Source organism: Gadus macrocephalus, chromosome 13 (assembly GCF_031168955.1).
Source record: "Gadus macrocephalus chromosome 13, ASM3116895v1".
Lineage (NCBI taxonomy): Eukaryota > Metazoa > Chordata > Actinopteri > Gadiformes > Gadidae > Gadus > Gadus macrocephalus.
In genome coordinates this window covers 19,846,449-19,872,180 of record NC_082394.1, presented here as the reverse complement: position 1 = coordinate 19,872,180, position 25,732 = coordinate 19,846,449, and the positions used below count along the sequence as shown (strand labels likewise).

At 52.5% G+C, this 25,732-nt stretch overlaps 1 protein-coding gene across 5 annotated transcripts in view; it reads right to left on the bottom strand.

Annotated features, from left to right (window-relative positions):
* plxnb1b (plexin b1b) overlaps positions 1-25,732 on the bottom strand; it is a 68,297-nt gene that overhangs the window by 3,967 nt on the left and 38,598 nt on the right. For 4 of the 5 annotated variants that reach the window (XM_060068664.1, XM_060068665.1, XM_060068663.1 and 1 more), the window contains 30 exons: positions 24,532-25,639; positions 23,272-23,454; positions 20,198-20,326; positions 19,908-20,008; positions 18,788-18,920; positions 18,032-18,191; positions 16,218-16,326; positions 15,022-15,130; positions 13,569-14,675; positions 13,112-13,246; positions 12,451-12,567; positions 11,961-12,054; positions 11,135-11,304; positions 10,574-10,725; positions 10,142-10,247; positions 9,756-9,892; positions 9,371-9,547; positions 7,583-7,817; positions 7,055-7,297; positions 6,744-6,923; positions 6,264-6,412; positions 5,750-5,850; positions 5,142-5,359; positions 4,749-4,927; positions 4,012-4,078; positions 3,430-3,576; positions 1,970-2,135; positions 1,298-1,401; positions 1,095-1,179; positions 508-674 (listed from right to left, as the gene is read on the bottom strand). In XM_060068664.1, coding sequence (XP_059924647.1) covers positions 508-674; positions 1,095-1,179; positions 1,298-1,401; positions 1,970-2,135; positions 3,430-3,576; positions 4,012-4,078; positions 4,749-4,927; positions 5,142-5,359; positions 5,750-5,850; positions 6,264-6,412; positions 6,744-6,923; positions 7,055-7,297; positions 7,583-7,817; positions 9,371-9,547; positions 9,756-9,892; positions 10,142-10,247; positions 10,574-10,725; positions 11,135-11,304; positions 11,961-12,054; positions 12,451-12,567; positions 13,112-13,246; positions 13,569-14,675; positions 15,022-15,130; positions 16,218-16,326; positions 18,032-18,191; positions 18,788-18,920; positions 19,908-20,008; positions 20,198-20,326; positions 23,272-23,454; positions 24,532-25,629 — 6,258 coding nt within the window. In that variant the 5' untranslated portion in view covers positions 25,630-25,639. The remainder of the gene's footprint in view (positions 1-507; positions 675-1,094; positions 1,180-1,297; positions 1,402-1,969; positions 2,136-3,429; positions 3,577-4,011; positions 4,079-4,748; positions 4,928-5,141; positions 5,360-5,749; positions 5,851-6,263; positions 6,413-6,743; positions 6,924-7,054; positions 7,298-7,582; positions 7,818-9,370; positions 9,548-9,755; positions 9,893-10,141; positions 10,248-10,573; positions 10,726-11,134; positions 11,305-11,960; positions 12,055-12,450; positions 12,568-13,111; positions 13,247-13,568; positions 14,676-15,021; positions 15,131-16,217; positions 16,327-18,031; positions 18,192-18,787; positions 18,921-19,907; positions 20,009-20,197; positions 20,327-23,271; positions 23,455-24,531; positions 25,640-25,732) is intronic. The other variant, XM_060068667.1, reaches the window with a different exon arrangement.

Below are 25,732 nucleotides of genomic sequence, written 5' to 3'. Positions count from 1 at the left end.
CAGTAAAGCCAATCTTCATGGCCCAGTAAAGCCAACCTTCATGGCCCAGTAAAGCCAACCTTCATGGCCCAGTAAAGCCAACCTTCATGGCCCAGTAAAGCCAACCTTCATGGCCCACTAAAGCCAACCTTCATGGTCCAGTAAAGCCAACCTTCATGGTCCAGTAAAGCCAACCTTCATGTATGGCTACTCGATTATGGGAAAAATCATAATCATGATTATTTTGGTCAATATTGAAATCACGATTTTTCAAAACGATAATTTTTTTGTTTAAAAAGATGTTGCATTTATTCAGCATGTCTCTCCCAAAACAATACGTAGTAACTGAGAACTTAGAAATGTCGCCTTAAAAAAATTCACAAAATGATCAAAAAGAAAATGTTGTCCAGCTGTTCGGCCCTTTCTATATAAAAAAAATAAATAAATAAATTGATTATGTTAATTTTGTGATCGTTTGACGCTAAAATCGAAATCGCGATCAAAATACGATTAATCGCCCAGCCCTACCTTCATGGAGAGCAGGCGGGTCAGGTATATCTCTGGGATGGCCTTGGCCCGCTCCCTCTCCCTCAGGCTGCCCCGCCGGTGCTTTGGCAGCTCCGGCTCCTCGCCCGCCTTCACCAGGTGCCACAGCCGCACCCCCCCCTCGTCCGCATCCTCCAGCATGGGGGTCTCTGGCGAGAAGATGGACAAGCATCACACACCCAGCGTCGCTCTACTCAACACAGTATGATTGTGTTGGCATATGTTATTTTCAAATTCAGCCATTAATGATGTGTCATCATGGGATAAAAACATGATGGATGGGTTCCTCTTCTGTATCTTGTACCGGGGCCCAGGTAGAAGACTGAGCTAGTGAAGGTAAGTCTACTCGACGTGCCCTGGTACATTAAAGCATAGACCTATACACATAGAAGACGCATTGACTGCTGCGCCTGTTGCTTGGCTACGTCAACATTGAGTAAATAACACCACAGACTGTGGTTGGAGGAGGTCTGTTCAGAGGGTATGTCCAGCTGGCCACAGTACAGCCATGCCTCCCGCAGGGGACCCGTTACTATCACAGAGATCACACGGCTCTCCTGGGGACCTACTCTCTCCCGCCACGTAGTCATGGTTGTCGTGGTGAATGTGTTTGCTGTGGCGTGGAACCAGCACCACAGTCGCACCGTCCGGGACCTGATGAGCAAACAACAACACAACTAGCATTACAACTACACACCAAATGAGACAAAAGTGCATTGTGTGTGTACACTTGTGCACGTATGGGCAGTGCATTACAGTGATGCACACGGACCTTGTAGTGTTGGAGTGTGTTCAGGCGTTTCCAGTTGCCCTGGACAACGGACGTGAGGTCCTCGTCCGACAGGATGAGGTGACCGGCCACACCAGACCGCCATTCTGAAACCAAACAGTCTGATGAGCTGGGACCAGTGGAGTGGAGTGAGTGAGTGAAGTGTGAGTGAAGTGTGAGTGAAGTGTGAGTGAAGTGTGAGTGAAGTGAGTGGAGTGAGTGAAGTGTGAGTGAAGTGAGTGAAGTGAGTGAGTGGAGTGAGTGGAGTGAGTGAAGTGTGAGTGAAGTGTGAGTGAAGTGTGAGTGAAGTGAGTGAAGTGTGAGTGAAGTGTGAGTGAAGTGAGTGGAGTGAGTGAAGTGTGAGTGAGTGGAGTGAGTGAAGTGTGAGTGGAGTGAGTGAGTGAGTGGAGTGAGTGAGGTGTGAGTGAGTGAGGTGTGAGTGAGTGAGGTGTGAGTGAGTGAGGTGTGAGGTATGAGTGAGGTGTGAGTGAGTGAGGTGTGAGGTATGAGTGAGGTATGAGTGAGTGAGGTGTGAGTGAGTGAGTTGTGAGGTGTGAGGTGTGAGTGAGTGAGTGAGTGAGTGAGTGAGTGAGTGAGTGAGTGAGTGAGTGAGTGAGTGAGTGAGTGAGTGAGTGAGTGAGTGAGTGAGTGAGTGAGTGAGTGAGTGGACCTCACCCAGGTCCAGTGAGTCCACATGGGGCCGCTGGGAGTAGGTGGTGCCCTTGTAGACCTGCTCCAGCAGCTTCTCCTTCACCTGGCTGATGGTGTCGATGTCCAGCACCTTGGAGGGCAGCGGCTGGCTCTCATTCACCCCTCCGCCCTGGGTCAACACGTTGAGATTCTGGGGGGAGACGAAGCAGCCGGTCACAGTCGGTTTCGAGGTTAGTGCCCTGGCCTCTGAACCAGTCAGGGTTGGGAAAGGGTGACCAAGAGGGTTGTAGTCATAGTAACCATTGGTTAGGGCTTTGCGATATGGACAAAATCTCCTATCACGAAATGGGTCAATTCATATTTTCATGACGATATGAGTCATTTCATGTCTCCATAACGAACGTATCACGATATGAGTCATTTCATATCTCCATAACGATACGTCTCAAGATATGATTCATTTCATATCTCCATAATGATATGAGTCATTTCATGTCTCCATAACGGTATGCATCACGATATGAGTCATTTCATATCTCCATAACAATATGCATCACGATACGAGTCATTTCATATCTCCATAACGGTATGTATCACAATATGAGTCATTTCATATCTCCATAACGATATGTATCGCGGTATGGGTCAATTCATATCTCCATAACGATATGTATCACGATACGAGTCATTTAGAATCTTCTTAACGATATGCATCACGATATGGGTTATTTTCTGTCAATTCCCAGAATAACCACATGCATCATGACTACTTTTTAATAATCCTATCCCATAAATAGAAATGAAAGGCTTTCTCTTTTCTCCTTTTGTTTGGAAGTGACATTGGCAGAACTGAATAGCCAGTACTGTTTGTAAATCTCCAGAAGACATCCAATCAACAACTGAGTACTATGTTACTGGACAGCTCCACAGCGTCGTTGTTAGCGTGTCAGTTGACCGGCTGATTAGCTGGAATTCAAACACTAACAAAAATTGTCTTCTAGAAGGGGGGGGGGGAGCGTGTCACAAGCAATAGCAACTTTGTGATTGTTTGTTAGTACCGTCGTTGTGTATGAGCGCTTTAACGGGCGGTGTTCTACATGAAAGGCTCCACACAAAGTGGAGGTAGACTGAGCTCAATCCCCACTGGGACACGGAAATCAGAATGAAGCGCTGCTCAGACGCAGCCCCACACATCCACCCACACCGTATAAAGTATAAAATTAGCCACTACCTCTCTCCGGCTCTTACAGAGAGAGCTACGGCACCTCTGCGGCAGACACACCGTGGTGCATGCAGAAGAAAGAAAACGTCAACCAAAGGGGGAGACCAGTATACATGTTCCGGAATTTGGTAAAGAGGAATGAAGAAGTGGTAGAGTTTGGCTGCTAGTTGTTATGCAGTGGCTGCTCATGCCAGATTCCTGCCTGATGGCCGGCAGCAGGCGTTCAGTGTGAGACCTGATGATATTTATCAACGTGTCTCACCAGAGTCTTGTACTCCACGTCTTCCCGCAGCAGTCTGTTGTCGTTTAGTGTGTATTTGGCCTTGCCCGTCACAGCGTCCACAGGCCCCTTGTCCACCTGGTGCTTGATGGCCCGAAACAGCATGTAGAGAGACTCACCCGCCGAGTCCTGCACACACACACACACATACAGCATGTAGAGAGAATCCCCAGCAGAGTCACCAACCAAGGGTAACAAAGGATGTGGCTCTCACAAAAACTAAATTAAAAAACTCAAAATCTGTTGACCAACATGACCTCCTTGTTCCCTACTCTGAACTCTATGCTGATGAGGTGAACCCTTCACATCGTTCCTTTACCCCACAAAACTCACCCTAAGGAGGGTATCGGGCCTGTGTCTTACTAAAGGACTCACCTCAGGAAGGCATCAGGCCTGAGTCTTAAGAACTCATCCTCAGCAAGGTATCAGGCCTGAGTCTGAAGAACTCACCCTCAGGAAGGCATCAGGCCTGAGTCTTAAGAACTCATCCTCAGGAAGGCATCAGGCCTGATTCTGAAGAACTCACCCTCAGGACGGCATCAGGCCTGAGTCTGAAGAACTCACCCTCAGGAAGGCATACAGGCAGATTGACATCCAGTTGGTCAGCAACTTTTCCACCACTGTCTCCGTTCTAACGTGAGGGGAGAGAGAAGACAAGCAGGTTAAGTTTGGCAAAAGCAAATCAAATAGTACAGTCTAAATGTTTCAGGGTGTTATATCCTGAGGCCTTCTGCTGGCCCATGACGCCAAATGATTCTTTACCAATACGGCCTGAAACTTTTAATGGTGTGCAATAGTCATTATTATAATAAACTCAAAATTGTTGACCTACCTTCACAATCACATGTTCTCTAATAGAAAACGCATAAACATTTCCATTTAATGAACTGCTAATTAGGACAATTGTAAAAGCTTGATCACATTGTTAAAGCCATACATCATTGCGTAAACATGAAACTACCAAGACAGCCCTGCAGCCCCCCGCTAACAAGGTTTCCTCCCAGCTCCTTTAAATCAATTCGGAAGACTTTTCTGTTTCCCATTTAACCTGTAATTTCTATTTTATCAAAAATTCTAAATGTTATATTTCTATTCATATTTTTTTTCACATTTCTAACATACGTTCTATACTTGATGTTTATTAATCTTGCTGTATTTCATGACCATGTAAAGCACGTTGAGCGGCCTAGTGTCTGAATTGTGCTATATAAATAAACTTGCCTTACCATCTGTTAGGATGCATTTGAAAAGGCCACAGGACCCACCCACCCACCCACACACCCACCCACCCACCCACCCACCTGCGCAGCATGAGTTTGGGGTTCTTGGCCACGTATTGCTCCACCAGGTCGTTGAGCAGGGTCTTCAGGATGTCCGTGAAGTACTCCAGCTTGCCGTGCAGAGCCACGGTGAGCAGGGAGGCCACGTAGGCGCGGTCCCTGGGAGAGAAGGTCCTCTGGCCCTCAAGGGTGTGGATGAACTGGTGAGAGAGCGGAGAAAAAGAACCCGTGTCATTCAGGACGCAGAAACAGGATCATTGGTACAGCACGCGGCCGCTTTCTTAGACAGAGTCTTTTCCCCCGTGCAGAAGAGCGCAACGTGAAGCGTTCCATATCCTGATGATATCATTCATTCTGGAAAAGAAGCACGGCACGGTTGGCATGGCGACAGAGTGACAGCTCAACGCGGCGTACCTTGGTGAGGAAGAGCTTGCTGTTGAGGAGGTTGGACAGCTGCACCAGGCCCTGCTCCACCGTCTGCCTCCGGCACTCCTGCACGTCCAGGTCGCGCCTCAGTGGCGACTCCCGGTGGCCGGGGAAGAAGATGCGCTCGGCATACTTCTTGTAGTCCAGGAAGGGGATGCCCGAGCCCACCAGGTCGCTGGACATGTCCATCATCTCCGTCATGAGGTCTGGAGGAGCAGGGGACAGAGGGGGCTGGTTAGAAGGTATCACATTCAACTATCTGTCAAACATTTAGCCAACCAGAGAGAGGACTTCAGAAATGATGAAGTCTAAAGTGAACGGGAAAATCTGTAAGGATGAGCAGGTTGGTGTATATTTGTATTGGTCAGTGAAGAGAGGCTTCCATTAAACGGCCTTCTCCCTGTACATCACCTCTTCCTCATCATTTCAGCTAGGTCTCACTTAATCACACGTGAATGGTCTCAGTGGTCTGGTAACAAGGACTATATAGAGGACTAGACCAGGGCCCTGCAGACTGACCCTGCACAGGGCCGTGTGGGGTTATGTGTTCGTCCGTTTCAGCCGATGAGGGGCCTGGCAGCCTCGGGCGTCCTCACCTGTGAACTCCTTCTTGCAGCGGTCCCTGACGCTGGTCTCCAGGTTCTCCAGCTGGATCTGGACCTTCTTGTAGTCCCTCAGGGCCTGCTTGCTCTTCCTCCTAGACACGCCAGCGGGGAGAGAAACCGCTGTTTAGATCAGCAAACCCCCCTCTTTTACACACCTTTGATAGAGTTTTCACAAGTGGATAACATGATGGATACAAAATAGAATTAATAAAGTGATATATTTAACATTTATTGAACCATTTGAGGCCACTGCTCCTGCCTTGGAGGTTTTCCAATAAACCAATTTGTTGTTGTGCCCAAATAAAATGTCATCATTCAAAGATCCTTTTTATCACATCTTCAATGTTCCGAAGATACATTTTATGAAAGCTATTGGGAATTTCATATTCCAAAACATTCCTTACAACCTTGTGAACATTTTCCGAATGTAAACATATCTTAGAACCATTCACACCAACATGTGGAAGATGTTCCTCCATGTCCATGAAACCTGAGAGACACAAACCTGTAGATGAGCACTATGATGAAGACGATGAGGGCCACGATGGAGGCCCCCACGCCCACTCCAATCCGCGCCTCCATGGGGAAGGTGGCCAGGCTCATGGTGTCGTATTGGACCTTGCCCAGAGAGAAGTTGAGGTTGCCCATCTGGACCTGAAACACACCTTGTTCAAATCAGAGACGGTTTCTGTAGTTTCATCAAACACCAGGGAAACATCAAACCAAAAGCAAATGAGTTCACGGTTTCCCCACTTTAAAAGCGGGTATGGGTCTATTCCATCGTAGTGCAACTCCATGGACCAACGTGTGGACGGTATTCCAGTCTCCCACGTGTTTTCAAGGGACCTTTCCTGGATGAAATCCCATGTTGATAAAGAAAGGCCCCTGGCCACCGACTGCAGCAGCTGCGTCCTGTTTGAGCCACACCTTTGGTCGGGGCCCGTACCAGGGCCCCCGGGTTAGGGCCACAGCAGGCAGAGCTCACCGTGAAGTCCGGCAGGCTGTCGGAGCCCTCGCGCTTCTTGCCGTGGGGTCCCGGGCCGGGCTGCTGCGGCGGGGGCTCGCAGTACAGGTGGTTCCTGGTGAGGGTCTTGACCGCACACACTCCCTCGCCCACCAGGACCACCACCTCCTCCTTGGTGATGGCCAGGTCCAAGTTCTCACCCTGGGCAAGGAGAGCGGGGGGGGGGGGGAGTCATTTATATTACACTTGATTCTAGGAGCTCACGAGACCAGGGACAACACGTCCTTTAATTTATAACTGGAACCCCCCCACACACACACACACACACCCACCTCCAGCTGGATGAAGCTGCCTGGGTTATAGCGGTAGGCCTTGAGGGGCTCCTGCTGGTTGAGGCTGTGCAGCAGGGGGTTGGGCTGGTAGTGGAAGGGCTGGGTGCTGAGGCCGCTGAAGGGGAAGCGCAGGTTGTCCAGCAGGAACTCCACGGTGACCTCTGACCCCCACACCGACTCGTCCACCGCCGGCGAGCGGCACAGGATCAGGGAGGAGGAGTTGACCTCACAGCGCTCCGTGAACTACAGGAGGGAGACCGGTCACTAAACGCCAAATCCCAGCACTTTATGGACCCCAGTGGGCTTTCGGGAAGAGACATCAATATAACATTCGACCAGAGGTGGCGCTGTTTCTACAGTAGACTCTACAGGTCCTGGAGATAAAAAACTGTCTCTTGACATCGCAATAAAACCAATTGATGTGGGCCTTACACACACACACACACACACACACACACACACACACACACACACACACACACACACACACACACACACACACACACACACACACACACACACACACACCTGTTTGACATAGCAGAGGGGGTCGCTAGAACAGACCGGGTCTGCTACCATTCTGATCAGCCTCTTGGGTTGGCCTCCTCTCCTTCGCGACTCGCCCCCCCCTCCACTCCTCCTCCTCCTCCTCCTCCTCCTCCGGGTCTGGCTGATGGGGTCCAGGGGGGCGATGGTCACCACCATGCGAGGCTCCTGCACCACGTCCAGGCTGTGGCCCCACACGTAGATGAGGCGTCCACCACTGGGCCACACAGAGAGGAGGATTCATTCATTCATTCATTGCACTTTCAAATGACCCAAAGCGCTTTACATACCAGGATGTGTGTTTGTGTTGGGGGGGGGGGAGACCGGGGATGATTAGGGGACCATTACAGTACATGGTGGGAATGTGGCCTGGACCCTACTCTAGTGATGAGTAGAGACACCGGGGTTAGCCCCCTACTCTAGTGATGATGAGTAGAGACACCGGGGTTAGCCCCCTACTCTAGTGATGAGTAGAGACACCGGGGTTAGCCCCCTACTCTAGTGATGATGAGTAGAGACACCGGGGTTAGCCCCCTACTCTAGTGATGAGTAGAGACACCGGGGTTAGCCCCCTACTCTAGTGATGAGTAGAGACACCGGGGTTAGCCCCCTACTCTAGTGATGAGTAGAGACACCGGGGTTAGCCCCCTACTCTAGTGATGAGTAGAGACACCGGGGTTAGCCCCCTACTCTAGTGATGAGTAGAGACACCGGGGTTAGCCCCCTACTCTAGTGATGAGTACAGACACCGGGGTTATCCCCCTACTCTAGTGATGAGTAGAGACACCGGGGTTAGCCCCCTACTCTAGTGATGAGTAGAGACACCGGGGTTAGCCCCCTACTCTAGTGATGAGTAGAGACACCGGGGTTAGCCCCCTACTCTAGTGATGAGTAGAGACACCGGGGTTAGCCCCCTACTCTAGTGATGAGTAGAGACACCGGGGTTAGCCCCCTACTCTAGTGGTGAGTACAGACACCGGGGTTAGCCCCCTACTCTAGTGATGAGTAGAGACACCGGGGTTAGCCCCCTACTCTAGTGATGAGTAGAGACACCGGGGTTAGCCCCCTACTCTAGTGATGAGTAGAGACACCGGGGTTAGCCCCCTACTCTAGTGATGAGTGGTACAGACACCGGGGTTAGCCCCCTACTCTAGGGATGAGTGGTACCGACACCGGGGTTAGCCCCCTATTCTAGTGGTGGGTGGAAGTAGCTTCCAGCCGGTATAAGCCGGTATTGCTATGCAGGAAGCCATGAGGCTGGCTCTGCACAGAGAAAGAGAGGACGATTTACTTTCCCTCCTTTTTCTTTTTTTAATGGGTTTATGCTGGCCCAATAGCTGCCCATTGGGGCCCCTGCTGCAGCTGTTGGCTCTGTTGGGGCTGTTCTACAACATGGCCTCTGAAGCCCTCGAGACTGAACTGTGATCAAGGAACCACGACAATAGACTGAGCTTAAGGGAGAGGAAGACGCCATGTTTTGTGTTGCCGTCCAACCCTTGTGCGACCAAACACAGGATGTTTGTGGCCCAATGTCCAGAAGTGTGGCAGGAAGGAAAGAGGAGCGCGTCCCCCGGTCTGCGAGGCAGCCGGTGCCGCGGCGCATTTTGGCAAGAGGGTCTACACACCGACATCGCTGGTAGCCCCACACACACACACACACACACACACACACACACACACACACACACACACACACACACACACACACACACACACACACACACACACACACACACACACACACACACACACGGGGGGGGGGGGGCGTACTTCAGGAAGCTGCTGGCGGGGGCTGCACGGGTGACGTTGGGGTTGGGGGTGTAGCGGTAGAGGCTGGTGTGCAGGTGGCGCTGGCTGGCGCCGTAGTGCAGGGTGACGCGCTGCTCCCCGCTCCGGTTACTGGCGCCCGTCACACACACCACGCTGGCCTCCTTCACCTCAGACACACTGAGGGGCAGGGGGGGGGGGGGGAGAGGGGAAGGAGAAGGAGAGAAAGGAAGGGAGAGCGGGAGGTTGGTTGAGGAGAAAGGCGCCCTATAACCCTATTCCTGAAGTCTGAACAGAAGTTGGTATGGGGTCCATCTGAAGCCCTGCTGTTCAAAATGTACATGCAGGGTTGTCAGTGAGCGCGCGCGCTGCGGTCGGTGGTGCTCACATGCTGCAGGGCACCCCGCCCACGGTGATGGTCAGGCCTGAGGGCCGTCCGGTCAGCAGGCGGCGCCCCGTGATGGTCAGCGCGGTCCCCCCTGCTTTGGGGCCCCTCTCTGGGGACACGCCCATCACAAAGGGGTCCTGGGAGGGGAAGAGATCAGGGTTCGACTTCAGGAAGTATTACCATTACTGCCGTTATTTGATAATAGTTTATAGCTCAGATTGTTATCAAAACCAAAAATGTAAGTAGGGTCAAGCTGGGTCCATTTGGTCCAGCAGTGAACATAAGGGTTCCTGTAGTCTGAGTAGATTGAAAGGACGTGGTCATTTGTAAAGGACATCTTTAGCGCTGCATATAACTGCATGTAGGCATTGTGTGTGGTTCATCACCTGGTAGCTGAACATCTGGCTGGACAGGCCTCGCTCTCCTCCGCTGACCTCCACCGACACCTGGCCCACCTTCTCCCCCCCACTGGCCTGGGTCTTGCATACGATCCTTGAGAGCAGACAGAGTGTGTTCCATCAGTGGACTGGGACGTCATGGTCTCAATGATGCCCCCTGTATGTTCAGCAATTAATTCATGACATGCTAACCTTTCTGCAGCTTTGACGCAGCATACATAGTTTTAGATTCTCTCTAGAGCACAAAATAAATCGAATGAATATTGCAATTAATCAACTTCCATGAAAGGAAGTTGATTAATTGCCCACACATGCAGAGCCAGGCTAGTCTCCGGCCAGGCTAGTCTCCGGCCAGGCTAGTCTCCGGCCAGGCTAGTCTCCGGCCAGGCTAGTCTCCGGCCAGGCTAGTCTCCAGCCTACCTGGTTGAGATCTGGTAGAGTCCGGGGATGACGGTGCAGGGCACGCTGACCACCCTGACGGTGTGGAGGACGTCCTCCGCCTTCTGGCCCAGGTTGGAGCCCCAGATGGTGACCTGTGTGCCGCCCTCAAGCAGGCCGGACAGCGGCTCGATCTGAGGGCCGGAGAGCAGGAATGAGGCTTTGAAACAGCTCTGGACAGCTGCTGAATTAGATTATCACACCAGCCTGTAATATAGGCATGTAATATTGGATTGATCTTCTTATGATGTTTTGACAACTTTAGGCAACGCCACAGAGGTGAGATACGGCCATAGCGTTTCCCCAGAAGACAGACCGTGCCATACGGGCAACCGGCCAGCAGATGGCAAACAAGTGCAAATATAGTTAGCAATATGTTTCTCCTGCTGCTCAGACTAGCTGTACAGTGATTAAACCATTCCTTCAGGGGGCAGAGTAATGATCAAAGCGCTGCCTGTTGGACGTGTATGTGTGTAGTGGTGCTCAGTGCTGCGTCTGGTTCAGCCTGTGTATGTGCGTGCGTGCGTGCGCGTGCAGACTCACGTTGTGTATGAGCGGGGCGGGGCACGTCTGCTGGACGGCCTCGCTGCCGCACGACTCGGAGTAGAGGCAGCCGGCCCGGCGGCCGCCGCACCACACGCAGTCGTACTTCCTGTCCACCGTGTGGCACCGGCTGCAATCGGCCCGGCCCGCCGAGCAGTTGTACAGCGTGACTGAGGGCAGAGAGCGGCTGTGGTTAGACGCTGGTCTCTCTGTGATGGCTACACAACGCTAGTCTCTCTGTGATGGTTACACTGCAGGGTTACACAACGCTGGTCTCTCTGTGATGGTTACACTGCAGGGTTAGACAACGCTGGTGTCTCTCTGTGATGGTTACACTGCAGGGTTAGACAACGCTGGTCTCCCCTTGATGGTTACACAACGCTGGTCTCTCTGTGATGGTTACACTGTAGGGTTAGACAACGCTAGTCTCTGTGATGGTTACACTGCAGGGTTAGACAACGCTGGTCTCTCTGTGATGTCATACCGCAGGGTTAGACGGTAGAAAGATACACATGCTTAGCCGGTAAAGTGTCTTTTGGGGAGGGAGGGAGGGGAAAGACAGAGACAGACAGAAAGAGACAGAAACAGACAGAGACAGACTGAGACAGAGAAAAAGAGACAGAGAGACACAGAGAGAGACAGAGAGAGAGAGAGAGTGAGAGAGAGAGGGGGACCCAATGTGGGTGCGATAGCTTTCCTGATTGTTGTGCGTCTCGGTGGGGGTATAGTTATTTGGTCTATTTGTTATGAGTTAAATTCAGCTAGATAACCCCTCGGTGGGACTAAGTGGTGAAACACAAACAAAGTCCATCTTTGCCCAGCTTACCACGTAGAGACGGATCGCTGTCCACATGGAAGGTGTCCCTTCTCTTGACGAACACCAGAGCGTCGTTCTCCTCCTCCAACGAGGTGTAGGAGTACTGAGGAAGGAACCACATGTTAGTCTCCTCCACATACCACGAGGACCTTCTGCTATTTGATACTGTTTCATTGAGATTTATTATTTTTAAGATTTTCCGATGATATTTTGTAGCCAAGTCTTTTATTGAGAGCCTGACTGTCCAATGTTAACTTCCGGTTTCTATCAATTCATCAAATTTGTCACCAGAAGTTGAACACAAAAAGCACAAAATTATCCTCAAATTAAAAGTTAGAAGTCATATTCAAACAAAAATGAAATACAAATAATATATAAAACAACAATATTAAAATTAATAGATGAATTCAAAGTATCCGAAGTAAAGAGGTGTGCTGTCTCTCCACTCTGAGGCTCTGCCTACAACGCTCCACCCTAGATCAGGGTGGAGCGTGCTGACCTTGTGCTGCTGACAGGTGATGTAGAAGACGGAGGAGTTGAACTCATCCGTCTCCACGTAGGCGTCCACCACCACCGTCTGGCCCTCGATCACCAGCACACACTGGTATTCCTTGTCCTGCACACGCACAAAACCACCCTCAGGGAACACACACACTACCCCCCTGATGATACAATTCCTATATCCTGTTAACATAATTGTGTGTCTATCCTTCTTGTCATTGAAGTGCTGTGTGTGTGTCTGTCACTCTTGTCATTGTAGTGGTGTGTGTGTCTATCCTTCTTGTCATTGAAGTGGTGTGTGTGTGTGTTTGTGTGTGTCTGTCACTCTTGTCATTGTAGTGGTGTGTGTGTCTATCCTTCTTGTCATTGAAGTGGTGTGTGTGTGTGTTTGTGTGTGTCTGTCAATCTTGCCATTGTAGTGGTGTGTGTGTCTGTCACTCTTGTCATTGTTGTGGTGCGTGTGTGTGTTTGTGTGCGTCTGTCAATCTTGTCATTGTATTGGTGTGCGTGTCTGTCACTCTTGTCATTGTATTGGTGTGCGTGTCTGTCACTCTTGTCGTTGTTGTGGTGCGTGTGTGTGTTTGTGTGTGTCTATCACTCTTGTCATTGTAGTGGTGTTTGTCTGTCACTCTTGTCGTTGTAGTGGTGCGTGTGCCTACCTGGTAGAGGTGCAAGTTGTGGGCAAGCAGTGTGATCTTCCGCTCCACCTGGACAGGAAGCAGCGACGAGCCCTGAATCTTCTCCACACACGGGCAGGCGGAGGGGCCCACGCTGACGTAGGAGCCCTCGTCTCCCTGCGCACACACACACACACACACACACACACACGATGAACCCAGCCTTCAGAATGCAGAATCAGAACCCTTAGAGCCGTGATAGCCAACAACATGGGGAGACGGGGGAAGCCAGTGCTGCGGTGAACCACTTCAGAGGTTGTGTTTGAAGGTGATCTATAGCAGACACACAAAAAGATCCCAAATGAAAGAGAAAGACAAGGGGACGAGGAGGCGGGGAGGGGGGTGTCTGAGGCGGCCAGGGCCCCAACACAGGGGTCAAGGAGCGATGGAGGAAGAAGAAGGAGGAAGAGGAGGAAGAGGAGTAGCGGGCTGAACTCACCGGTAGGAAGCCATCGCTCACATCATACTGGTAGTCGGGCTCCGAGTCCGTGTCCATCAGGCGTGGGAACGAGGCGGCGGGGTCGCGGCCCCCCTCCCCGTCCCCCGACAGCAGAGTGGCGGCCGAGAACGTGCTGACCGTGTCGTTGTCTCCGGCCACGCCCACACTGGCGTCCTCCCCCGCCTCTCCCTCTGAAACCCCTTGGTTGCGGTCCTCCTCCTCCTCCTCTTCCTCTTCCTCCTCGTCCTCTTCCTCCTCCCAGGGCAGCTGCTCGGGCGCTCCGTCGGTGGGCGGGGCGGGGAGTGGGGACCGGAGGGTGGACGCGGGGGGGCCCTGCCCCGCCCGCTCTCCCTCCTCGTCTTCGGCCTCGAGCTGCTCCCCCACGGGGAAAAGCGTGGGCAGGGGGCGGAGCCCGGAGAAGCCCCCGGTGACTCGGGCCCCGGGGGCCTCCGTCGGACCGGGGCCCCACGCAGACTCTGCTGGCGGTGGGCTCGGGGGCTCCCACGGGGCCGTCTCCCACGGGGCCGTCTCCGTGGCCGGCCCTTGCTGGGCCTCTTCGGCCGGCGCCGCCCCGGTGATGGGCTCCAACTCGGCCTCCAACTCGGTCTCCATGACGACGGCGGCGGGGCTGGGAGTCGTGGCCGGCTCCTCGCTCCCCACGCCGGTCGGTACGACGGCGGGCCCCCGGGTGGCGGTGTCTTCCTCCGGCGGGACTAGGTGGGACTCGGGGTCTGGGGCGGAGGGCGGGGCGGTGGGAACGGTGGCCAAGGGTACGACGTCCGGGGGAGCGGCTGTGGTCTGTGCCGGGGCCGCTGGTTCCAGAGCGGTGGGCGGGGCCGGGGTGGTGGGTCCCAGAGTGGGACCCGTCGTGGTGGGGGTGGGAGGGGCCTGGGTCGCCGTGGTTGGGGCGATGGGGGTGGTCACCGGGCTGGTGGCGGTGGTGGTGGTGGAGGTGGTGGTGGGGGTGGTGGTGGGGGTGGTGGTGGAGGTGGTGGAGGTGGTGCTTGTGGTGGTGGAGGTGGTGCTTGTCGTTGCCGGGACGGCCGGCAGGGTGGGGGGAACAGGAGGGGGTCTGTTTGTGGGCGGAGCTGAGGTAGGGAGTTTAAACTGGGGAGGAGAAGGTTCAGGAGACGATAGGGGGAGAAGGGAGTGGGGGAGGGAGTGGGGGAGGGAGTGGGGCAAAAAATCAAAGCAAAAGGGCAAAGTAAAATAATGACCCAACTCAAAGGTGGAAATGCAACTCAAAATGCAGCGTTGTATAACACATAAGCCAGCGTCATGGTGTTACTGCCGATGAGGATTCATGTGCCTGACGGTGTGTTTTGTTCGGACTGATGTCTGCACATCCTGGAACGATGAGGGCAATGAAAACACCACCGTGGACTCAAATGCTCTCGTCAATTCACCAAAAATATGTCTACTAGTACCAGCCGAACGACCAGGTTCCACTCACATGCTGGTTGTAGATGACCACACCCTCCTCACAGCTGGACTTGTATGTGCACAGGTGCTGGTGGACGCACCAGTTGCAGCCCCAGCGACTCTCCACGCAACCATGGCACCTAGGGGAGAGGGAGTGGTTGGAAGTGTCATACAGTGGGCACAGCAGAGTAGTAATGTTCTAGTGGAAAGAAGGAGCACATGGAAATACATAGGAGCCATGGAAGAGGGGGCGGAGGCAGGGAAAGGTTGAGCCAAGGTTGATTAAAACACAGGACGACAGAGACTCCCATAATTACATCTCGGAGCAGAGTATCCTTTAGAGGGATATGTAGACAGGAGGAATTGACTGACTGGACGGAGTGGGAAAGACCGCGATAGAGAGGGAGAAGATGGGACGTTTGACGCCTTGTGAATTAATCCAACAATAGCAACCATCCCCTGGCGGTCAGAAACAGAGGCAGGACAGAGGTGTAGACAGAGGCAGGACAGAGGTGTAGACAGAGGCAGGACAGAGGTGTAGACAGAGGCAGGACAGAGGTCTAGACAGAGGCAGGACAGAGGTCTAGACAGAGGCAGGACAGAGGTCTAGACAGAGGCAGGACAGAGGTCTAGACAGAGCAGGACAGAGGTCTAGACAGAGGCAGAACAGAGGTCTAGACAGAGGCAGGACAGAGGTCTAGACAGAGGCAGGACAGAGGTCTAGACAGAGGCAGGACAGAGGTCTAGACAGAGGTCTAGACAGAGGCAGGACAGAGGTCTAGACAGAGGTCTAGACAGAGGCAGGACAGAGGTCTAGACAGAGGAAGGACAGAGGTCTAGACAGAGGCAGGACAGAGGTCTAGACAGAGGCAGGACAGAGGACTAGACAGAGGCAGGACAGAGGACTAGACAGAGGCAGGACAGAGGTCTAGACAGAGGCAGGACAGAGGTCTAGACAGAGGTCTAGACAGAGGCAGGACAGAGGTCTAGACAGAGACAGGACAGAGGTCTAGACAGAGGCAGGACAGAGGTCTAGACAGAGGCAGGACAGAGGTCTACTCAGAGGCAGGACAGAGGTCTAGACAGAGGCAGGACAGAGGTCTAGACAGAGGTCTAGACAGAGGCAGGACGGATGCAGGACAGAGTTGAGGAAAGAGGCTGGATGGAGCTGGTGGCTGGGCTGTGCAGACAGAAGGCCGTAACTCAGGGTGTGGGGGAGGTACTCACGGCTTGCTGCCTGACAGCTGCTTGACGGCCGTGCAGTCGTAGAAGGTGAAGTCCCTCTGCGTGACGCTCACGCCGCCGAAGCGGACGGACAAGGTGACCGTGATGGAGTCTACAGCGGGAATAAAAACACACGACGCAGAAGAGAGACACATTAAAGGCTTACCATCAAGGTGCCCCTGTTAGCCTTTAGCTAACCCACAGCTAAAGCTTACCAACACAACTCTTCTCCTGTGGCAAACTATTCCTGCATAGTGTTTTGATACCCACGACCTGATGTATGTCTGTCACCTGCTAGGCTAATGCTAAGACTAATGCTAACCTAGGCCGGTATACAGGCCACTCAAGGACCTGTGTGTGTGTGTGTGTGTGTGTGTGTGTGTGTGTGTGTCAGTGTGTGTGTGTGTGTGTGTGTGTGTGTGTGTGTGTGTGTGTGTGTGTGTGTGTGTGTGTGTGTGTGTGTGTGTGTGTGTGTGTGTGTGTGTGTGTCGGTGTGTCGGTGTGTCGGTGTGTCGGTGTGTGTGTGTGTGTGTGTGTGTGTGTGTGAGAGATAGAGAAGGAAAGATAAAAGAGATTAGAGCACAATTAGGGAAATGGATTGAGACAAAGGGACAAAGAGACAGAGACAGACACAGACACAAACACAAACAGAGACAGAGAAAGAGTGAGAGACACAGAGACCTGCCTGCTGACGTGGCCTATTAGGATTACCATTGCGTGACTGCACTTGTGTTCCCATGTTTACAAATGTACGCCTTAATTATTTCTTCCGAGCCCACTGATCTACTTGCATCGCAACTTTGACTTACCGAAAACAATTAAGTGCCCTGAGCAGGTGATAAACAACCCCCCCTAGAAGTGAACTGTTGTTTCTGCTCACTAGCCGACACTAGGGCTGGAGAGCAGACTGGCTGTCTGTGTGCAGTAGAGCTGTAGCGACGCGTCGATGATGTCGACGTGTCGACGTCAAAAATTCGTCTACGTCAAATTTCTCCGTCGACGATTTTCGAGGACAATGGACAACAACACAGAGAACACAGTTCGCACTTTGCTGAGTCTGTTGCTTATTTGGATATATGTTTACCGTTTAATGGGAAAGAAGGCTCGTCGCCTTTATTATGTCCGTGGTCGTCGCATGGACTACACGTCATCCAGCTCAGGTTGCGTAGCCGTGCGTGTGCGCGACTGCGCGTGTCGGCTCATTAGCATCTGTACCGTAGCGGCCCGTACCGTAGCAGCACACCTCTCCCAAGTGGCCAAATTGGCCCGGCCTGGCCAGACTGGCCACACTCACACTGGCAGATTTGAGCACGGCTGGCCTTTCATTTTGTATAACGGTGAAACTATTTTATTTATTTTATTTTGTGTAAAGCAGAAGGTTTTTTGCTGTGCAAACTGTTGTTAAATAAAGTATATTATTAAGAATTTTTTGGTATTTATTTGAGATACATTATGGTTTTTATTAATCGAGCAACAGAAATAGATAACCATCCAATTAGTCATTAGATTAGTCGACTAATCGATGAAATAATCGCCCGATTAATCGTTTAATAAATAATCGTTTACCCCCAGCCCTAGTGTGCAGGGTGCGTTGTTTGCTTGTGTGCTTGCGAAGGACACACACACACACACACACACACACACACACACACACACACACACACACACACACACACACACACACACACACACACACACACACACACACACACACACACACACACACACACACACACACACACAAAAGGAAATGCAAGACAGCGAGCCAAGTCCCTTGAGTTCAGTGCTGCCCATCAAGCCCCGGAGGCTTCACCCACCCTGGCCCGACTGCACCATGGGCACCCTGGAGGGGTCCGGGGAGCGGCAGGTCACGCCGGTCGGGGTGGTGGTGGCGGCAGTGCTGGACCCGTCTTGGAACAGGCAGGAGTAGCCCTCGCCCTCCCCCAGGCCGGGGAGGCCCGGGACCGACAGGGCGATCTAGCAGGGCGGGAGAGAGTGGTGTGGTGAACAGACCATTCAGAGCGACAGAGACAGGCCGGGACAGAGCTCCAACTCTTATCTTCTCTATAAGATCGTAAAGGCTAGTGTGTGTGTGTGTGTGTGTGTGTGTGTGTGTGTGTGTGTGTGTGTGTGTGTGTGTGTGTGTGTGTGTGTGTGTGTGTGTGTGTGTGTGTGTGTGTGTGTGTGTGTAAGGCAGAGCTGTAGTGTGGGTTTTGGTAACCTGTTGAAACCCTTTGGAGTAAGCTGTGCTCATACACACAGATGCCATCATGCCTGGGAGTCTTGTTCAGGGACAAATTATTGTTTTCACTATTGTGCGCTCTTTAGCCAATAATAACACCTCAAAGAAAGCGTGGGATTAGAATACATCCTTGAGGCATCACCCTATAAACCCATATCTATGCATATTCACACGCACTGTCAAATAAGAGTTCTGCACTAGAAAGACTATACTGTGTGTTTGCGATGGAGCGCTTCGGTGTTCTTGTCTGTGTGTGCGTGTCTGTGTGTGCGTGTGTTTGTGTGCGTGTCTGCGTGTGCGTGTGCTTCTGTGTGTGCGTGTCTGCGCTCACCATGCGACTCTGGTCCCGGCTGACGTTGGAGGGGTGCAGGTCCTGCACGGACAGACACTGCTGCTCCATGTCGAAGCTCCACAGCCACTGGCCCGTCTTGTTGCTGCGTTTACACTGAGACTGCAGCGCACAGCTGCAGGGACACATGGGCAAACGCGGTGGGTTTAGGGACGAGTTTCCGACGCTACTTTATTGTAAATCCCAGTCACACCTGAGTCAGGCATGGAACCCTCATCTTCCTCCTCGCTAGTTGCTTATGTTCTCTGACGAATGCAAGACAAACGCCACTTTTGCTAGGTTTGAAATACACTGCACGCAAAATAAATACGTGATATACATTAAATTGAGGGTGTTTCCGCGGCTCATTACAGGCCTAAGTAAGCTTCCCTTGTGGATACATTTCCCATGTATAACCTTTTATACCCTTTTGGCTCTTTTTCATTTGATGAAACCATTTGAAATAGTCGCTGATCTCTGCACGCACAGTTCAAGACCCCGACTGTGACGAGATTCTAGTAATGCAGACTGCCGAGTGAATCCATTCTGCAGCGAGCTCTGTCGTCAATAAAGTGCTGGAAATACACTAGCCCCCATCACCTGTCCCTTCAACCTGGTCCTTATGGCATCAGAATAAAAGTGCTTAAATTAGTTGCAATGTCTTTTTCTTTCAAGCACGAGAAGGTGTGATAATAAAATGACCGCCTTCAATTTGTAAATGTATTTGCAGACTGACTCAACACTACAAGTCAAAACACACGTTAGACCCTTCTCACTGACGTGTCATGGCTGGATAACCACAGTGTCCCCCATGACGCCCATTAGGGGACTGCTTCCTCTCTGTAGCCGGGCCCCGGTAGTGGACTAACCTCCACTAGCTTAGGCTTCTACCCGGGCCCTGCAACATTCAAGTGGCAGACCCATGATTAGTGTCACGCTGACAGTGTTTATCAGACTACGATGTGAAGGTCTATTGCTGCTTTGGGTTCTAGACAGCCACAAGTGATCACTTGCCACAGTCTGGATCACAAATCCATGGACCTGGCACCGATTTCCATCCGGAAACAGCAATTGCGAAACCCTGGTTCACCACAGCATGACTGAGACAGTAAACTGAACTCACCTGCCCTCCAGAACACACCAGCCACAGTACGGGTCATGGCCCTGCAGGCAGGAATCACAGTCTGTGTGTTTGTGGCACTCAGCTACAGGCCTCTTCTGGAGCTGGGAAACATAAGGGCCATCTCATGTTAGAGTTTGTGGTCCTGTGTTAAGGTGTGTGTGTGTGTGTGTGTGTGTGTGTGTGTGTGTGTGTGTGTGTGTGTGTGTGTGTGTGTGTGTGTGTGTGTGTGTGTGTGTGTGTGTGACCATTTGATAGTGTATGTGTGGGTGCGAGTGTGTGCGAGTGTGCACCATGGTGGAGGTCATAATGAAGAGGTGCTCCTCCTTCTGGTCCAGAATGAGGTCTGAGCTGATGGGGGTGTTGGGCTGAACGGGGACCACAGCGTACTCCTCCACCTCGCCGTTGGGTCCCAGGTACACCTGGAGAACAGCAGTCTCATCATCATCAACATCATCTTCATCCTCCTCCTCATGTGTGCACAACTCGCAGTTATGTCAATCAATAGGGATTCACTTGCAATCAACCTAAGGAAAAGGCGCCTTGTTGTGATGGGTTGTGTTGTGGGGTATTGTGTGGGGTATTGGCTCAGAGCGCTATAATACTAGTATTAATGTTATTGTTAGATTGAGGGGCAGTGTGTCTGGCATATTTGTCTATCGCACGAAAACTAAAACAAAAAATCTCTGAGCAACCAAGACAATCTAGGATGAGCCAAGATACAACACCTGCTCACTGGCTATTTGTTGTAATACATTTGAGAATGAAATTTAAATTTCATTCCGTTATCAGATTTCCACTGCATTGCAAGGAACGGTTCAGGTGATTCTAGGAGCATCCCGTGTGTGCTGAATGCTAAATATTTGCCAGCTTTTGGCCACACCGATGGTTTGTGTGAAGACCTAGAGGAAAGAAAATACAGTAGTATCTACCAAGATATGTGGGGAACCGTGTGGAGCACGACCAGCTTTTTATAACATCACATCCTGACCAGGAAGAGAAACAGAGAGGGGAGGGTCGGAAACCACAGCAGAGTTAGAGAAATAGTTGATATAGAAAGAGATGTTATCTAGGAGTCAAAACACAACCATCCTCTGTTTTCCCACAACCACATTCACCAGCTGAACTCGACAATATAAACGTTGAAAAGATTATCCAAACACTATTGCTATTCTTGGGTGAATGGGGTTGGACGTCTTTATTTTCAATCATAGACCCTGACATTCCCAGAATATTGATGTTTTGCCACCAATGCCGTGGTAATGAATTGACCCCGTCTTCTTGTGTCAAAGAGCTGACAATCAGCGTCATCCTCACTGTCAATAAGCCAGTGCCACCAGCGCATACAGCCTCCGGTGTCATGACTCCATGAAAGAACACCCTATTTAGGGCTGCTCGTGAAAACAGTACAGCGATGAGGACCGCATGTATCAAGGAGCCAACACTGTTGCTTTTCATAATGCCTGCCCGTGGCCAGCAGCGATGCAGGCAATGTGGTTACGAAACGTCTGAAACACGGTTAATGGCTGTCATTGTGCCCATTCTACTGCTGTTGCCGAGGTCTAGCCCGCAGGCAGCCATTGAGAAAACAGCCACAAAGGGCCAACTGTCTGTGAGTCTGCCCACAAGCTGTGAACGAAGTTCCCTAGAGGCCAATATATGTCTGCTGACATAATAGATAGGTGGATGTTGTCTAGATTATCTCCCCACCTCTTTGGTTTAATTTTTTAATTTCACAGGCCTTCGAAATCATTTTCTCACATTAAATTATTTATACACATAGACAGACAATGGTGTTGGGGTTATGCAAGAGGACAGCCAGCTCGTCGGGAGCAGTTAGGACTAGGTGTCTTGACCAGGAACCCCACCACAAGGGGACCAAACCGGCAACCTACTGATCCAGTGCAGCCTTTTGTCCGATGATCAGGTGAGCAGATCCACTGACCAACAGAGTATCTGGGGCCTTTTCTGTGCCGCTGCTGCTCCATGCGTAGAAGCATGCCTCAGGATTTCAGCGCCAACGTCTGGACGTGCTCCAGTAGACCAAGCCCATGGAACCAGAGGCAGGAGTTGACAGTGGTCCCCCTAAACGACACACTTCAGGCCTTCATGCTGCACAGCATGCCAACAGGACATTCCTCTGGTCTCCTCTCTGACCCTGAATGAAACGCATCGTATTCACACGACCCTACAGTGACCTCTGCTCTGCTCCGTTTGGGACCCACCTTCCCTCGCAGCCACAACACCCCCCCTCTGTCCCTCTCATGACTGCAGCGTTAGGACCTTCTCAGGGCTGTTCTCTCCGTGTCGGGCCATGGGGGCAGTCCATGGTGGATGCGATGGTAGCAGCTACATTGTTACTCTGGGACGGATGGCACAGAGCAGGGGCCGTCATGGGACCATCCTGATGGCAACAATAAGGCCATGCCATTGGTACTGCTTCCTATTAAAAGGATAACTAAATAGATGAGGCCTCAATAGGCTATTTCACCCCAACCTTGACCCTGACCATGCTTCGAAAGGCTTCCTACAAGACATCACACCTGGACACGCAGGGACAAAATACAAAAAAGAACAACATTGCACACAAACATACGTTCAGACAAACGTATGCAGAGAGACACGTGTACAAACAGGACTTCACTGCAACAAGCAGGACATAGCAAGCGGCAGCAGAAAGAGCTTAGTGCTGACGTGTGTATGGATTAATCATCAATCGTTTTAATTGGTGATAGAAAGATCTAGAAGTGTTGTCTGATTCAATTTTCTATTCTACTCTCTGCCTTTGGCCAGGCTGGCTAAAGGCACTAGTCAGTAACCTCTCCTCCACACTTTGTATACCAAGCACAAGTTTGCATGTTTTACTAGTTCATCCCAGAATTGGGCAGTGATGGATGGGATTGGATTTTGATCTTATGTATGTATGTATGTATGTATGTATGTATGTATGTATGTATGTATGTATGTATGTATGTATGTATGTATGTATGTATAGAATAAATACATACATACATACATGCATACATACATACATGTGCAGGTCTCTAGCCTGTACCCTGTGCAGGTCTCTAGCCTGTACCCTGTGCAGGTCTCTAGCCTGTACCCTGTGCAGGTCTCTAGCCTGTACCCTGTGCAGGTCTCTAGCCCGTACCCTGTGCAGGTCTCTAGCCCGTACCCTGTGCAGGTCTCTAGCCCGTACCCTGTGCAGGTCTCTAGCCCGTACCCTGTGCAGGTCTCTAGCCCGTACCTTGTGCAGGTCACTAGCCTGTACCCTGTGCAGGTCTCTAGCACGTACCCTGTGCAGGTCTCTAGCCCGTACCTTGTGCAGGTCACTAGCCTGTACCCTGTGCAGGTCTCTAGCCCGTACCTTGTGCAGGTTGCCCTTGGAGTCCCCGAGGAAGGCGATGGTGTGGTCGTCCCTGACGCTGACGGCCACGGCGGTGAGCCTCGCCGACGGGCTGTGCAGGATGGTCTCCGCCACCACGGGCGTGCGGCTGGCCATGGGGCTCGGGGTGTGGTCCGAGCCGCAGGGGTAGGCCTCCAGCGTGTTCTGTGAGCCGGTGGGGGAGAACCAGGAGTTATAAGAGCTTGGAGGAGAAAACAGAACTTATTATTACGGAAGGTGAGATTTGTAAAAGTTATGCCCAGTGTGTGTGTGTGTGTGTGTGTGTGTGTGGAAAGGCTGAAGGAGGGGGTCAAAATACTGGAGGAACCGCCGCCCCCTGGGCGTGGGGCCCGGGCTGCTACAGCGCTTTGCTTTACAGTTTGGTTACACGCTGGAACAGGGAGTGTTGTCTTTTGTTCTGCAAGATTTATGTTTTCAAGAGAGCGTTTGAAACTGGGGGCCAACTGGTCTTGAGGTTAGCGATAGGAAGGTTGAGGCAATGAACCCAGAATTCCAGTGTTGAGGCTCCTGTAAGAGGCCTCCCTGGGGCCGGCTGGTGCCTTGGTGGAAGCAGCTGGCCTGGGCTCTGAAGTAAAGTCTGCTGGAACGCTAATGTTGTCACCACTAACCCTCACAAGAGCTAAATGTAGGTTCTGATAAAACATCACCTGTATCGAAGGAACAGTGTGTGCAACAAATGCAGCTCATGATGGCCAGTCTAGAACCATAACCAAGACAGGAAGCCAAGTATTAACTCTACCACTAACTCCTCTGGCTGCTCCCACCCCTGGCCTGTATTCACCCGGCCCAACGGCTCGCTGGATAATGAGGGACCTTTAAACAGCGTGCTTGCGTGACATTATCCTTCCTGTTGTGCTATTCATCTATTTCTATTCCTTACCCAAACCAAGCTTAAGTACTATTGAGCGCGTGTCCGTGGAGGTTTGCTGTTTGACCCCAGATGACACACTAGACAGAAACAGAGCATGCTGCTCTCAACATACACCAACACACCTGCAATTGTGTTTGAGGGGATTCCCTCCAATCCCATTATGATTGCAAAAGGGACGTTTGGACGGAAAATGTCATTGCTAGCTATCGAGATAGACAATATTTGTTCTAAAGCTAAATCCCAACATCTACATTCCAATACACACCATTGAATGCTCTCTGGATTCTGACTGTTGGCATCATTCATCCAGAACCAAACCAGACATAGCCCCCAGGAGACGCCCCTCTCACCTCGGGCAGGTTGGCGCAGTTGGACTTGACGTCGTACTCGATGTAGGCGGCGTCGGCGTCGCCCCCGGCCTCCCGGCCCGACTGTGTGTAGCACAGGTCCCGCGTGGCGTTGATCCGGCGCTCCAGCTCGTCCAGCCGGAAGGTGCAGAGCGCCGAGTCGTCGCTGGGCTGCGCCGACGAGGCCAGCCGCGTGGAGAACACGCCCAGCAGCACCTCCGAGCCTCGCTCCGCCCCCCCCAGCCGCACCGCCTGCAGCAGGTTGTACACCTTCCCCGCGCCGGAGCGGCAGGTCAGGGGCACCTCCACGTAGGAGTAGTAGGCCTGGTCGTCCAGGCACACGCGGGACACGTAGCTGCGGTACTCGCGCGACAGCGACTTGAGGTCCCGCCGGTAGAACAGGAAGTAGACGTGGCGGCGGCGGGCGAAGGACGCCACGAAGTGGTGGTCGTACTCCGAGAGGCGGCCCGCCACCGCCAGCTTGGCCGTCTCCTCGTAGGAGAAGACGGGCTCCTGCTGCAGGTTGCGCGTGGAGATGGGCGGGTGGCTGCTGGTGTAGCCGCGCCCCACGTACAGCACGGGCTGGCGCTCGGGCCGGGAGCGCACCACCAGCCCCACCGTGCTGACCTCGGGGTCGTTGGCCGCCACGTACTGCGTGTCCACGGGCCGCTGGGCCGAGAACAGCACTGCGGAGACGTTGACCAGGCTGCGCTTCTGGCAGATGCCCTGGTTGACGCTGCCGCAGGCGATCAGCTCCATGGAGTAGGGGTCCACCAGCAGCAGCTTGTTGTGGTTGGGGGTGAGCCGCGCCTGGGGGCAGTTGCCCTGGGTGACGGGGGGCAGGCACTCGCGGCTGTCCGTCACGGGCCCCGTGTCGTCCTGCAGCTCCAGCGCCAGGGCGCGGTCCAGCTGGTAGAGGCGGTCCCGCCCCCCGACGTACACCCGGCCCACGGAGGGGTCCGGGTGCAGCGCCAGGTGCTCAAAGAGCGTGTCGTTGCGGCTGAAGGAGGGGTAGGGGGGCGGGGTGAGGGCGGAGGCCACCATGGCGGCCAGCAGCAGCACTGAGAGCGGGCCTAGGGCCCCCGCGGTGCGCTGCACCATCCCCACAGAGCTGGAGGGGTCAGAGAGGACACACGTCAGCCCGGGCCCCCACCCGATCACTGAAGGGAGTCAGCGGCCCTCACCTCTGGGGGCTAACCGTCAG